Source organism: Crassostrea angulata, chromosome 9 (genome assembly GCF_025612915.1).
Source record: "Crassostrea angulata isolate pt1a10 chromosome 9, ASM2561291v2, whole genome shotgun sequence".
Taxonomy (NCBI): Eukaryota; Metazoa; Mollusca; class Bivalvia; order Ostreida; family Ostreidae; genus Magallana; species Magallana angulata.
This window is the reverse complement of record NC_069119.1, coordinates 6,351,928-6,368,356: the sequence shown is the minus strand read 5'-3', so window position 1 is coordinate 6,368,356 and position 16,429 is coordinate 6,351,928. Positions and strand designations below refer to the sequence as shown.

The window sequence follows — 16,429 nt, the reverse complement described above, 5'->3', positions numbered from 1 at the left end:
TGTTTCCCCCACCCCGTCTTAAATTCGCCCAGACACGATTGTGTACTAAAGTGATACATTGGAACGTTGGTATTTGCCAAGTATTAAATTCGCCCGCTGACAACGAGGGCGAAAGGGGCAAAAATAAATCGGGGGCGAATATTTCCCTGTATAAAGTAAGCATTAAAGTTCGTGTAACATAAGTATAGAAGAAGCAGGTTGTGAAGAGAAAATGCTCAGATAGTTTGTTACAATATTTACACTCCTGATTTTCTTTGTTCTAAATTCATTTTACAACAAACCACAAATCCCCACAGTTACATCTTTTGCATGTAAACGTTCTACGCCCCCTCAGCAACGATGTACACTGCAGGAATTCTTCCCATAATTAAATGAGGGGGAAAAATAACCCAGGAAAAATCTCTCCCCTCATCTCGTAAATTTTCTGATGAATTATCAATGATCGTTGTGCTCTGAATGTAGAAGCCTTGTTATCAACGGTCCCTAGTTACGAGTGCAACTTATCTATTCTCTGAAACGCAATCATGTACGGGTTAATAATTCATTAAAGCCAGCGTTGATGGCGTCCCGTAAAAAGCCAATCATCGAACGAGTTAATAATTTATTAAAAAGCTCCGGAGACGCAACAAAAAGCCAATCGAATCATTTGGCTGTTTCATTGACTCCTGGACCACGCAGCACACAGCATCAACGACGGTTAAAGGTAAGACCTTTTGTAATAGGTTCAATATGAAAATCACAATGTCGGTTACAATTGCAAAACCATAGTTTTGAATTACTTGGACTATAACAACAGTGATCGAGATTTCTTTCTAATTTGATACTCTTAAAAGTAAAACAAAACTGATTATAAGGTTTTAGATAGTTCGACTAAGTAAGTTAAATTTAACAATTAATTAAAAAAAAAGTAATTCAATGTAAGTAGCTCTGAAATCATGTCATTGGAACGAAAAGAGTATGCATACATAAAATATGATTAATTAAACGTAAATTTATCGTAATTGTATATGTAAACATTTGTGTCCAAGAAAAAAGTATCACTAACGATCAAATATCTCATATGATATCTAAAAACGCCAAGACAAATCAAATCTGTAATTTGTTTTAAATAAAAGATTTATAAGCTTTATTTCAAATTTTTGGGATTAAGTTATACATGTATTTCTACGAAAACTGAAGACAACAATCAACATTTGTCTAGTAAAGATACGATATGTTACTCTGAGTTATCGTAATAAATATCAACATTATTTTTTACCAGTAGAAACTCTTAAAAAGAGCACAAAATTTACATGGATTGTGTATGAATTTTCTAAAATTAGAAAATCATTTAGAATGATATTTTTCTGTGGAATAAAATTCATATTTTACAACTAAGAAAAGGCTCAATCAAATTATCTTCAATTTTTTTTTTCTTTTCGAAATACGTAATGTGAGAGTCAAGTGGACATTAATATCTGAATGTAATGTTGATGCTTGTAAAGTTCATCACTGTCCTGAAAGAAAAAAATATATTAAAAAGCAGTTTATAGAAATTTGTCAAGTTTAATGAATGTTAAGCATCGGTTGTATAAGGTTGTCTTTTTCTTAACATTCATCGAGAAAATTATAGTGAATTTATCGGGAACATGATTGTATTTAAAATGATTTTATTGTGTTTAAAGATCTTATCCACACAAACGCTAGAAATCAAATTATGTCTGTTAGATGTTAGTGATTTATTATATTGACTTTATTATTTTATGCACTTTGAAACAGTATCTTTCATGACTTTACATGATGTGTATAAATTTCAACAATTAATTTGAATATTTCAATTTTTTCTCAATCTTGTAAAACGTAAGTTATCAAATACATTGACAAGAAAATTCATAAATGATCAGCTGAGGAAATGGAGAACTACTTCGCATGCATGCCTATATGTAAAGACACGGATGATTTCTTATGAGGTCAACTTTCATAAAACATGTACTAGTATTCTGTTGAAGATGTTTCAACGATGATGCTACTCCATAAAGTAAAAAAAGAGATCGTGGTTTTCTCACTCATAAATAGTTATGAATGGAACCCATGCATGGTTTTACATTACCGTTTCCCCGTGGACTTGCATTAGATAAAGTTGCATTAAAATGACACTCCATGATATATCTATAGCATTCAGAGGTACACGTCGGACATTTATTTGATTGTGGGCACAACATCAATTATTTACATTGTGGAATCATCCTGTAAAAAAAGGAAAAGAGATGCTCTTTCATTAATGGGATATGTTAGTCTAGCTTATGAGTAAACAAGTTTGCATATTGCATCATTTGAGAAGATGATATTTTATCTTTATTCATAGCTTACAAGCACACAGTTGAATGCTGTAGTCTCATCAGTATTCGAGGATATCAATTTTCGTCGATTCAATGACAGTTACAGTTTCAAGTTTAAGGTTACTAAAACTCGAAGCAAGTTATTCTATAAATACTGTAGTCTTTTCAAAGCATCACGCTCAAACAGACATTTCTTTACATTTTCAAATTAAGACGAGAATCATCAATGCGTCCAAAAATAGATTTACACCTGTCATGATCCCTGTTTTAAATTGTTTACTGAAAACTCTATACATTTTAATATTTCATCAAATATTAACCTCCAATCCCAATGCACGCGGATCGATTCCCCTTTTAAAATACAGGTGTCAAAGGGAATAACTAATGCATTTTATAGATTGCTATCGAAAGTGTCCTGTTGTTACACTTAAAAGCACAGAATTACTAAAAATGCAACGTACTTCAGATAATAGAACAGTTAATTGGTATGTACCCTTTAACTTTTATTTTTGTTCAATGCTTCTCACACGTCGGTAACTGCCCTTTCCATTTCACGCGTTAACCATTTTTATCATTGAACAATTTATGTCTTTATTTCCTCTGTTATTAAAATTTCATTAACAAATCATAAACAAATATAGCTCGAAAACGTGTTCTTTTAGCAAGTATATCTTTGTTGGAATTTTAATTCAACTGATTGAAAAAAATCATAAATTTTCGTTAACATTTTTTGTTTTGCAATAGACGTTTCCGTCAACTTGTTTTTTTTTTCATTAAAAAAATCCTAAAGAAAAAACAAAGACACAACAGTGACCTATCTATATCATAGGAATCTTTAAAATTATTTGTGAAAATCAGGCATAAAAAACATGTATTTACGTTTACTTGAAACGACGATGAGTCAAAAAATATCTTACGCGTGCAATATTCAATTTTCGCCTGTAGCTATAAAAACTCAGAAAAAGTAAAAGACGATGAAAAGAATTGCATGCAAACATTTAAAAGTTAAGTATTAGTAAACAGAACAGTTTCTATACAAGATACGCTAAATACGGATATAGCCGTAGTTCTAACTTGTAAATTATACTACAAGAACACGAACCCGTAGCTGCAGAACTGTAGCTCCACGGGAAATGCGAGACGACGGATAGTAGAACTAGATTTTCATCCATACAGTTGCACAAGGTTTTAGAATTATGCCCAATAAATATATAAGTTATTGAATGGATAGAATGGCAGCTCTATGGTCGGTCAGCAAACATTTCCGTGGAGCTACAGTCAATCAGATATGCTCTAGGTATCCATGTATTTAATTTTTTTTTTTTTTTTCTTTAGAAAAAAGCAGCTTTGTACGAAAAAATGAATGCATGTAAATGAAAAAAAAAAATAAATCGTTTCTGTCTGTATAATACTCTCGATATGCTTTTTATAAATACAGTGTTCGGAAGAAGTTAGCGAACAATTTTAAAATGAAAATTAAGACATTTTCTGAAAGACTTAACAAAAGATAACCCATATATCTATATTATCAGAGGTCTGTGTCACAATGTAATAGTCATGGCAACACAATATGGCCACGGACAGAACATTTGATTTATTTTGAGTGCGAGCATAAAAAGTGTCAAAAGGCGCACTTGGCTGAAAGGGGTTAGCAAAATTGAGAGAGAGAGAGAGAGAGAGAGAGAGAGAGAGAGAGAGAGAGAGAGTCATCATTTGGTCAATAGTGATTGACTTTGACATCAGGTGGCATTCTGTAGTTTTATTGCAAGCCACACATAAAAGACAACTGAAAACCCGCAAAAATTGACATAAAAATAACAGAAAGCTTTAATTGGAATCAATGAAACCGCAGTCGGTATCTGTGGGACAAAATTAATCTATCTATCTATCTATCTATCTATCTATCTATCTATCTATCTATCTATCTATCTATCTATCTATCTATCTATCTATCTACCAGGTGGAAGTAATTAAAAAACTTTAAATCGCCCTGCCTGTTATAGTTTACTTTATTTACATTTTCAAGCGAAAGACCTGTATTTGTACAATTTTTTTTTTTAAAGACCGTGTGAAAATGCAGAAATGCGCGTACATATACACAACTAGAAGCGTATACACTACAATAGTCAAAGATCAAAACCTTTTAAAGATGCAGAAAATTACACATTAAATATTAATTCAAGGTCTATGCAATAATTCTTTGCTTAATCAGTAATGGTAAATACATATTTCAATAAAGTGTCAAAAGAACTATCAGGGATGACTTCACTCGAGTAGGGGCCCACCTTAATGGTTATATTGGTAAAACGTTGATCATCATAAAACGGGTAAGGTTACTGAAAAGGAAATAGTCATAAAAATTAGTTTAAGTGAAAACCCCTACCATAATTATACACGTGTATTTGGATCTCAGAACTATCCGTTATTTGTTTTTGATGACAGCGTAAACGATTTGATGGGTCTGGGTATCCGTTCACCTCGGCGGGTAAATTGAGAAAATGATTCATTAAATGTAACAAGACCATTGCAGAGATATCGAAATTGAGTTTCATAGGTTTTATAGGAATTCATTGGTATGTGGCCATGAATAACATGTTCTAACGATTATCAAATAGGATGTACACTTTCCATACTCGTCTTAATGCGTGTTTCGTATAGTTACATATGTACGTCATTGAACAAAATGGCTGTTCAGAATTAAAATATAAACCTTGATTCTAAGAAGATGAAATATATTGCCCAAGTAAGCAATGAAGTGCGCAATGGTATTTTGTTTGGAAGTTTAATAATGATGACGTGCTGTGTATGTTTATTTTAATGTGTTTTATGTTTGTCAAGAAAGTTAAAAAAACCTGATTTGATAGACTCACCTTTGCCAGACTTAGAGATGAAAAAAAAAAAATTAGACACTTGGCTAGCGAAGATGTGCTAAACTATGTTTTGACTTCGAGTTCTGATACCTAGGACAGGGAAACAAATACCAAACACTGATGTATTATTAATAAATTCTCATATCAAATTACTTATGATGTGTTAAATAGTTTTTAAATATGTCATGAAATTGACTATTTCATTGAATTATGCTGCAATGCCAGCAGAACGGGTTAATTTTCCATGCTTGTCGATGGACGGTAGGTTGACAACAGAGATTTCCTAGAGTTGAATACGACATATTGAATTTATATTTCTAGTGTAGATTTGGGTAATCTTTGAAATTCTAACTCGCTGAAAGTATCTTATTTTATCTATCATTTTTTTAAATTTCATTTTTTACAGAATATGGAGATCAGTATGCCTATGTTGTTATGTTCAAGCCTCGTTTTGGTTCTTATATCATCTGTGTGTAGTGTACCTATAGACGTTGCCAGGGAAACCGAGGTATGTATCAAAAAAATAAAAAAAACCTTACTTGAACTGTTACGTGTACTTTTATTAGCTTTCCCCATTTTCTGCACTCCAATAAATAAATAAATAAATTAATAATGTAAAATAAATAAATAAATATACAGCGAACATCACAAGAAATATTAAAAACTTTTTCAAAAGAGCAAATTCTTAAGCTCATCATCGCTGGTTCGCTGCATTTCCGAAACACACATTGTCACAATGTATAAGAAGTTAGTCCTTCATTATTCATAGAGATAGGGTAATAAAGTATGAGGTTAAAATCGATTTTCAAGTCCATGTTTTGTCTTTTATGTCTTTTGCAGATTAACGTTTACTGTCAAGAGATCTAGTAAAAATTTAATGAAATCATTCATGTTGAAATTTGGAAACCATCAAACGACAAGTATGCATAATGAGACTAAGTCCAAAAATCGATTTCTATTATATGAGATTCTTAATTTTATAATTAGAATTTTGCGATCTGAAAGACAAAACAAACACCATCACATTTATAAAATTCACCCTCCCCGCAAATACGTTGTTTTACCCTTTGTACGCACATATCTGATATCCCATTTGTTTTGGCCACTCATCGGAATCATTATTTGTGTGTATTATTGAATCATCGATTCTGTTAAAATGGAGTATGGATGGTCAGCACATTATCAAACAGATCTGCCGTAAGATTTTAGGCATAATGTGTTTGGTCATAAACTATAATTTAGTGAAGAAAAACTTCAAAAATCTTAACAATAAAATTTGAAGGTTTCCTATATCTTATACAGAGCTGCCCATCACAAATAAATTGCATATACTATCGTCTAAGATGGTCGTATTCATTCACTCATTTATCTTTACATTTATAGTAAAACAACTTTAAAAAAGATAATATATCTTTTTACAATTCAGCCTTTGACTCTTATTATTTTTCTTTCATTTCAAAACGATATTCTAGAAACTTCTCGCTCTTTATGACCATAATTTACATTGTCCTTTAAACGAATAATTTCGAATAAAAATAGTAGAAATTGATGATTTTCTGAAAACAATATTATAAAAAACTTGAAAACGTGTCTTAATAGCTATTCATAACAAACTAAGGTAGTTTCAAAAATCAATTAAGTATTAAACTTTTCGAAGCAACTGTTTTAGCCATCTTCGTGAAGTTAATTGTTGACGCCTGCAATGTACAGACAAATAGAACAATTTTCAAGTGTAATTAAAGTGCACAATTGCAGCAGTAAATTCGACAGACAGCTGTATAGTAACAAAACATTTCACATTTTTAAGGATTCTCTGTCAATTTTACCACAATGAGTATTAAAGATAGGACCAATATTATATATTTGTCTATTATTACCATAGAGTAACATTTTAAAACATTATTTGGTGAAGCTACAGACTAACTGTCTGCAGGATATACATAAGTACTAGTCTCACGACTTATATACTTACACTCTCTGAACTTTTTAAAATGTCAGTGAGGACAAAACAGAGACAGCTTTGATATGAATTAAAAAAACCCATAATTGACTTGATGATACAGATTACAATACCGCTAATGAAAACGTCGTGTGGGGGCGAGGCTAGATAATGAAGAAATAATCAAAGTACTTAAAGTGCTGAAAAAACAAGTTGATGTTGTACAGAGAAGTTCCATTTCATAAACAGAGTAACTACTCAATTTGAAATACCCTTATAGAAGATAACAGATGTGTTTCGTAATGATAGATCTTTCAATTGTAATATGAGGATAGATTAGCGCTAAGACATTGCCACGTAAACTGCTATGTGTCCGATGAGTAAGTAGACAACATTGATTGTACTTTCACTTCTACTTTCGAAATTACAGTTTAAAAGTCTTTGTTCCAAACAAGCCGTATTATGGTTTGGAGCAAGTTACAGATTTTGATGTGTGAAATGTAGTTCATTAAGTGATGAAATTTATATCACTGGCCCAAAAGTGTGCCATTTCTGAACTATATGATGGTGTAATATTCATTCAATGTGATATGCATAGACAAAATAAACCAACCCTTAAATTAATTGTTTCGATTAAAATTTAAAAAAAAAATTATATTAGAAGTTGTTAAATGTTAAATTTTCTTTTTTTAGAATGATCACCACTTGGAAGAAAAGAGACCAAAATACATGGACACGAGGGATTTGGACGCATTTGAAAAACTTGTTTACCTAGCTCTTAAAGGGGTGGGTAATACTAGAAAAATAATGAGAGAGAGAGAGAGAGAAAGAGAGAGAGAGAGAGATAGAGAGTGAGTACTACACATCACATAACATTAAGGTACAACAAAACATCTGTTGTCACTTAGATTTACTAGGGATTTAGGGATTTAAATATGTGCGTTGCAAACAGTCGCTAGAGCCACACGAAGGAAACTTCATCCTTTGTGGTGAATTATTGACTAAAATACAGTCACAGAGGGACACTTTCATCCCCACAATATGAAACATACCCGTAGTCAATGTATAGCAGATTTGAATATTTCATCAAGCCAATGTTTTCCGTGCGAATACAAACCATTTCCGTAGAGAAAATTATACAGCTGAGAATTCGCATATATAAAAAATAAAACGGGTAACAGGAAATCAAATAATCTTTATGTAAACACAAATATGCTCTGAATGATATTCGAAATACACGATATTTTATTCTTTTCAGTCATGTTTCAAACAATTAACCTTCTCATTCTCGTCAGCGTGTAGTTGATATTAGTTGCAATGATTTTAAAATGACAGTGACAAACCAAATGTTTTAAAATAAAAATACTGCAAACCGTTGACCGGTTTTAAAGTATTTGACTTTGATTAAGACTCACAAAAACATTGCTAATCTGTTTATTTTAAAAAAATGATTATGACAAAACTAAATTATACTGATAAAGTTCATGTAACTGCAAAAACAAGTAAAAATAAAATTAAAATTTAGAGCTCTTAATTGTTCCTGTGTTTTCTTTTAACACATAAATCACAGTGAAAGTTAAAGTTCAAAAACGATAAGGGTAGTGGTAAAGAGTAACCCCTTTCTTGTCCTCGAGTCGCTTCAGATATAGCTTGCACTCATCAGTTAATCAGAAAATTCAAATGCAAAGGGATAGTCGTTGGTAAAAAATAATGTTTTGTAGGAACATAGGAGTATCGATTAATCCTTTTTAAAAAGGACAAAATATTTTTATAAAAATAAAGAATAATAATAAAACATCATCCAACATAAATGAACTGCCATCCTGTAACCTGAACCTGTATTATTGAACACATAAAGACGTTGAATATAACAATTGTAAGAGCGGATGAGAATTGCATTACTGTCCGCAAAAAAAAAAACCCCAAAGCTTATTTCTAGTTTTGTTCATAGTCTGACGGCATTGGACATGAAATGTAAATAATTCATTATATATCGTTTTACATTAAGCAGTTATGTAATTTACGTAAATGCAAAGGTTTGCACAAGATCGATATAACATTTTATGTTTTTAATAGAAAAATCCCCCCAACGAAGTTTGTCGTCACAATAAAAAGAAACACTATGATTATTTAAATAAAAGTAAAAGCGCAGAATACATTTCTGTTGGAAACAATTAAAATTACAAATATGTGAAAAATATCGAGAAACTTCCTCCTCAAAAATAAAAGCCAAAGCAACCAACCATCAAAATAAACAAAACAAAACGATTTTGTATTTAAAGAATTTTAAAGTATATGAATTTAAAAAAATATCATCGGAATTGTGTTTTTCCTTTTTCTAATTTTTGAAATCCACGGAGTATATATTCAGTTTATGTAAATTCTTTGTTGCAGTGAAAGGCCTATAATCATTTGAATTGGAGAAAGTAAAAACATAGGAAAAAAATTAACATCTTATGATTATCTAAATATGACCCATTTAAACTTTTTTTTTCATTTTTGGTTTTTGATTAATGTGGGCATACTATGAGCGTTAATTTTATCGACAATCGGGAGGATCTCAGTAAATATCATGGACCGACCTCGATTGAACTACATGACTGTGTTTCGTTGGGATGACATTACTTAGAGTACTATCTTCGCAACATAATTATAAAAGAATATCTTATTGTTTTTTCACCTCACATTTAAACCATTACCGGCAAATGAATGTTTTATCATTCGAGAATTCAAATATTACGCAAGTAACTTAAAGAATGGGCTTTGGTTGAATATTGCTCAACAATGGAAAAGAATCATATATCTTCATGCATTGAACGGAAGAAGAAAAGAGAATTGGTGTATTTTTCGGAGCATTGCGAATTTATGAATAACTGAAAATTATTGCGTCAATATCAACAGCACGATGAGTAACAAAGTATGATATTATGCAATAATAATCTCTTTTAGGGAAACATTAGGCCGTTTTAGTACTTGTTAAAGAACGAATTTAGTTTAGTGTCATATTGGTTTTCAATTGAACTTTTATTTTCTTGAATAAGGCCAAATTCCCACCTCTATCTCTCTTCATTTAAAATATTTTTTACACTGGCAAATTTTTTCTCACATTAAAAATAATTAAAAGACAAATGTTAATTCTTGGTCTGCGACGTCAGGCTTTGATCTCTATGCAATATCATGGATTGAAAAAAACCCACCATGTTGCATTAAAGAGTCTTTGAAATAAAAAAAAATTGAAACTGCATTAGTTGGATTCTTGAAATATTTCAGGATGCCTCTTTGTAGTCTGTGAAAGTTCTTCTGTAACAAGTCAATTTTGTTTGATAGGGGAATTACTTGAAACAGAATGGCAGTCATCATAAATGGAAGCACTAAGTAAGGACCAATGTACCATTCTACTTTAAAGGGACACATCTGGTGAAAATAACAAATAATTAAACCTTCTATTGTCATTCCATAATGGCAGGTTCTCGTTCCAATGTCTATTGATGCCGTGTGAATTGTTTAGATTATTGGCTAAAATCCTTGGAGATTTTTCATTAAGTTGTATGTTGGCCTTCATTTGACGTCGGTACAAGGTTATTGCAATGTGAATTTTCCAATAAATTGTAGGTGTTTTTTGTGCTATAAATTTTTATTTTAAAACAAACAGTTCAAAAATAGTAACGATTCAAATTGCAATACAATCTTTATATTATTTGTTTGGTATATTGTAAATGGTAATTGTAATGTAAAATAATGCCGTTATTGGTTAACAGTGTTTCGTTTTAAACATGAATAAATAAAGAAAAAAGTTGGAGATGGTAGAATTATTGATAAGTGTGATATTCATAATTATAAAGCTATAGAGTTTCCCTGAAATATATTTAAAAAAAAATACACCAGTGGTTTCTGTAAATATACATAAAAGAGTTTCCCTGAAATATATTTAAAAAAAAAATACACCAGTGGTTTCTGTAAATATACATAAAACACCACGGCAAGGATATTGAACACGGTGAATGAATGCAAAGTGTATTTTCCAGATTATTTCGTTATTGATATTAAATTACACGTAGTCATGAAACCCAACATGGAAACTGTCCATCCAAAGTTTTATAGATACTAATCTTTTTAGCGTACATGTATGGAGGGAAACGTGCAAGTGATATTAAAATATCAATAAAATGTTGATAAAATCAATCATAATGATAATATAATTAGCTTGATGCATTGTGTGATCGAGTAAGCACCGTAATAAGTAATGATTTGAGTAGTGACATCGAAATTGTCGGAGCGGATCCAAGATCTGATTTTAATCAAAATGAATATTTCTCGACGCGAAACAGATTTATAAAAAATCAGTTGTATTTTGATAAACGTTCGGAAACACACCACGCAAACTGGTTCATTACTGGTCAATTGCGAGACTACATCGTACAAAGATACAAAAATAATGGTGGGATTCACTTCGTACAGATATAGAATTTATGCGTTTTGTTTTATTAACAGAGCAAACAGAAGTAAAGTGTTTTTCATACAATAGCTATTGATATCATAAAAATCAATTTAGCATCAGACTCTGTGATCAAAAGAAGCAAATGCATTAGATTCCCAAGACTTTGCATTGAAAAAACCCTATTGCGCAGGAATGCCAATAATTTACAGGCGATCGCAAGTTCTGTTACAGAATGATAAAACGATGGCTAAACTGTTTACTTCTGTCTCATAAATATTTTAGCAAAATTAAGTTTTCAATTTGGGTTAATTTGCAAGGTTAAAAATGTTGCATTTGATGAATTAAATTCTAGCCGCAACTGCATGAAAATGTCACTTTCTTAAATATTTGAACAGACAACTGCCATCCGCAATCGATTGAAACAGCTATATGATATTGCCAGTAGGGAACATATAAAACCGGAACATCCCCGCACACCTTTCAACCTAGACTGATTGTGGTAGAAATTTAATTAACTAATTGAGACATTCGTGTTTCTCGTAAGTCTACAAGACATCCCGCGAGACTTTGCAACTTCACACGATTTAGAGAATAAACAAAACGAGAATCGTTCTACTAGGATAGGCATGTAGATGGAAAAAGCCCAAACGAGATGAAAAATCCTGACACTAATTACTATATATCTAACTAATCTAGTTCTCAAAATGGGATTGGGGAACCTATATCTATTTAAAGTGCATCTCCTATTCCATAATATAGCTTCATCAGGAATCTTGATGTTCTATTATTTCTCTGGAAGTCTTTTTTCGTTTAAGGTCGGTCTCTTCTTTCGAAATCAAATAATTAAGTGTATGCAAACCAAAAGATACAGAAGTTCCCTTGTGATACTAATATGAGTTCTCTTCTTTTATCACTTTTCAGCTGGTGGAGGAAGGAAAGGTTAACCCAGAGGTCATGACCTCAGAAGCAAATGAGGGATTTCTGGACAATCAGGGCGAAAATGGGGAAAGCAAGGAGAAGGCGGGGCCCGCAGACAAACGGGGCCATCTTAGGATCTGTGTCCGACGATCAGGGTCACGCTATGTACCCTACCCTTGCTTTAGAAGTGGGTGAACAATTCATTCAGTTACCATACACACGGTTATTTTTGCGATTATCTTATTTTCGCATTCATGTTAAAAAGCAATACGAAGAAACTTAGTCTATTGTTTATCTCTATAAATATTTAAAACTGCAAATCTGAATTGCACAATTATAAAAAAAGCTTCAGATTTATCTTTTATTAAAAAAATTGTGACAATCGAAAATAACCTGATGTACGGTAAATTATTATATCTTTTCATTTTTTCCTCTTTTTTAAAGACTTTTGAGTCTTTCCTTTATATAAATGATATAAACGTTTTCTCATTAAATAAGTTAGGGAAAATGAGGTTGAAGAATGTTAATCATTGTTTTCTCCAAAGTGACGAACCAGATCGTTTATGCCTCAAAAATTATTTTAACCATTCTTTTAATTTGTATGTTCGTACATGTACTTGATATTTTGGTTGATCGCATCCGTTTTAAAAACAATTTAGTCATGTTATGACAATTAACGAAATATGTCAAGATTATTTTGATTAAACGTGTGGTAAGCGAGAAGATTAAATTGCATTCATTATTTTAAATCTTTTGATGAGTGATTTTATTCATGTTTCGTGAAAGTGACTGCTTACATTTTTTTTCTGTAAACGTATAACACACAATATTGTTTTCGCATCAATATAATGTTTGATACACATACCTGAAATTGCATATACCTGTAGTTTTCTTTTGATTATTTTATATATGAAATACACATTTACATGTAGCTCCACGTTGGTTTCATTAACATAGCATCTTTCTGGCCCAATACTTACAGTACAAATAATAATAACGGACTCATAACATACATTCTTAATATGCATGTGGATAGTTTTACAGAAAAATTGGTTAAATGAAAATACAATGTATTTTTCGCACAAACACTTTTTTTGCTGCAAAAGATGGCAGGTTGTGTGTTACTGTTTTACATTTTCCAACTGAAGAGTTTTGAATCAATTTTCAAAACTTATATGAAATTTATTTATCATTTTGACAAATTCAACCATCATATCACAGGCTAGACTTTTCATCGATTCAGGGATTTATCATTTTTCCTTTTAGGTGGCTGGATAGTCAACACATTAACCATCAAATTTACCTTAAATTTTAAAGATAACATTTGTTTCGCTAAAAACTATGATTTAGTAAAGAAAAGTTGGATGTTTTACCTTTTGAGTTTTGCCATCGTCCTATATTTTTATAAGGAGCTTTCCTTTTAATGGAGATCAATACAGTTTAAAAATGGCCACGACCATCCAGCCCTCCTAAATGACCGGAAGTCACTCAACGTTAACGGCGTTGTCGCCGTGTCACATTTGAAAACGATATTATATATCATTACAACATCACTTAATATTTAGGGAACTAAAACCATCTTCTTTTGCTGTTATCAGACTTGTTAATTTATTCAATTTATTTGCTGATATCTGCACAGTATATCAACCTTTCTTATTTACTACTATCTTTGTGAAATGATTTTTCTTTATGTTTGGTAGAGGGAGCGTTTTGTTCGGTTAGGTATGGGTTAGTAGGGTATGGTTTCATAGGCCGCAGTAAAAGCCAAGAAGGTGTATGGTTTTGCTCTAAACAGGCAAACCTTGTTTGGAACTCTTTTCAAGGAATCCTGTGCATGATTCTGATGTATTCATTTTTCGTCTGTACTTTTTATATAAAGTAAGCTGATTTTTACATTTTAACATCTTTGGAAAAGATTACGTGTAATATAGAAAGGTCACTTTAGACTTCTTTTATGAAAGATGTAATCAACCTTAACATTACCATAAAGCATACTTAGTTCAATGACTTTTTAGAATTTTTTTTATATGTAACAGTAGTTTCTTTAACCCCGTAAGAAAATACTTTGCCTAAGAATTCCAATTATGCAATTTTGGATCGGGGCCATGATTTTGTAAACATTAGATAGTTATATAATTTGCTAAGCTTGATTCGCGCAGCAGAAGTGTATCGAACAAACACAATATAGGATTTGATTCCCTAGATGCTATTTTGGATGCATAATAAATCATGTAAGATCAATGCAGGAAGAAGTTACGTAAGATAACACCACTAAACCAAACTGGCATTGTTATTCCAATCTTCTTTAAAAGATGTACATACTGTTATCAACATTTTGTGTGGAGGGTTTGGATGTATTTATGTTTGAAATTGGCTAGATTGATATGACTAGCTTTTGAAACCAGTGAGCTCCAATTTAACGATTAGATTTAACTGGATATCTATTTATGATTGGATGAGACGATAGATCATTGCAGAACTTTAGAGGAGAAACAACATGTAATGCAAAAAGTGCAAAGCATCTAAATGTTTGACTACTTAATATTTTCATTTAGCAAAGTATTGCGCAAAAAAGATACAAGAATACTATTGTGGTTCATTATTTAATGAATGATTTTTTATGGACAAACGTATTCAATGAATTTACTTGTTATGTTTAAAACCAATCTTTAGAAATTCCCTTTTTTGGTAGGAATTTTGATTTCCAATGGTTTCCAAGTTTACGTAGGACTTCATATTTGTTGCTTGCAATCTACATTATCTCTTCTTTTTTTCAAAGGTTAAACAGTGCAGCAAATGAGAAAGGAGGCAACAACATATCATGCATGCTGTTTTCGCAAAGGCAGGGAAGACGCTTTTTCCCCTGATAATATTTTTGGACTTTATCGTGCTTACTTATAATCTATCATCATAAATTAGTGCAATAGGTTATGCAAACACTAGTATGTCTGTTTGAGAGATGTTACATGTAGTGATGCCACTTTCGTATATCTATATTGTGGAAAACTCTTATATTGTATCTGTTTAATGCTTAAGTGACGTCCATGTGACGTAATACTCATTAAATATTTTTAGAAAGTGATAGTTGTTACTAATACAAAATAGAAAATACTTAAAATTATAGTACAGATTAGGATAGTTTGAAAAGAAAAGAGTTTTACTGCAATATTTTGTACCTTTACATTCAAATTTCAAGTGTATAATTTTTTTTTTAGAAAATACGCCTTGTATTATTTTGGCCGACAGTCTTGAGTTGATGTCTCAAAATTGACCTTATAAACGCTGATTAAGCCCCTTTGCATTATTTAGTTGCTAATTCGTACGTCATATTGTAAAAAATGAGTGCTCATCATTTTTGTTAATAATTCACAAGTTTAAGAATTTTAATTTGTAGTGATATTAAACATTGTAGACATAAAGTGTATGTTTAGTAGAGTACATATAATTCATACTAATAAACTTGTTATCAACTACAACATTTTTTTGTTCTTTTCAGTATCTTTCTGTTTGTCTTTTTCTTACAACTCTCGAGTTGCTGAAATTTGTGATCACAAACTAAAATTGGAACAGAGCTTTTGTCCATTTTTAGAAAACCAGAATTCATCATCGTCTGTTTCATTAATACAAAGATGTAACCTGTTATCATATTACCCCACAAAATGTATTAATATCTAAAACAGCTTTTACTCATACGACATTCTGTAGATGTACGAGTAATTTCGCCCATCTTGTTTTGAATAACAAAAGCATTTTTTAAAGTTAGCGTTACACATACGAGTTGTGTTGTTCCTTCTCTTATTATCACATGTCAAGGTTCATGTATTAAGTTCAGAATTTTGAAATATGATTAGTCTTAATTTGTCGTGCAACAGCAGGAGTAAATTTTTGCAATGACACTTTTATTGGTTCATTTTTATGTACTTTGTAAATAAAGTCCTAATTTTTT

General features: G+C 31.3%; 1 protein-coding gene across 2 annotated transcripts; it reads left to right on the top strand.

Annotated features, from left to right (window-relative positions):
- The first annotated feature begins 544 nt into the window (after positions 1-544).
- LOC128163152 (uncharacterized) lies at positions 545-15,959 on the top strand. 2 transcript variants are annotated; one of them, XM_052826683.1, is made up of 5 exons: positions 545-703; positions 5,595-5,696; positions 7,821-7,913; positions 12,487-12,670; positions 15,263-15,959. In XM_052826683.1, the coding sequence occupies exons 1-5, from the start codon at positions 560-562 to the stop codon at positions 15,265-15,267; spliced, it is 528 nt and encodes a 175-aa protein (XP_052682643.1). In that variant the 5' UTR covers positions 545-559; the 3' UTR covers positions 15,268-15,959. The 2 variants fall into 2 exon arrangements, with proteins under 2 accessions (XP_052682643.1, XP_052682642.1); XM_052826682.1 differs by lacking the exon at positions 15,263-15,959 and having other exon boundaries at positions 12,487-12,678.
- The last annotated feature ends 470 nt before the right edge of the window (positions 15,960-16,429 follow it).

What these genes read in the sequence shown, in the direction of transcription:
- LOC128163152 (XM_052826682.1), top strand. Translation starts at nt 560, where the DNA reads ATGGCGTCCCGTAAAAAGCCAATCATCGAACGAGTTAATAATTTATTA. An exon ending in AGCATCAACGACGGTTAAAG is followed by an intron (nt 704 to 5,594) that starts GTAAGACCTTTT and finishes CATTTTTTACAG; the next exon opens with AATATGGAGATCAGTATGCC. An exon ending in TTTACCTAGCTCTTAAAGGG is followed by an intron (nt 7,914 to 12,486) that starts GTGGGTAATACT and finishes ATCACTTTTCAG; the next exon opens with CTGGTGGAGGAAGGAAAGGT.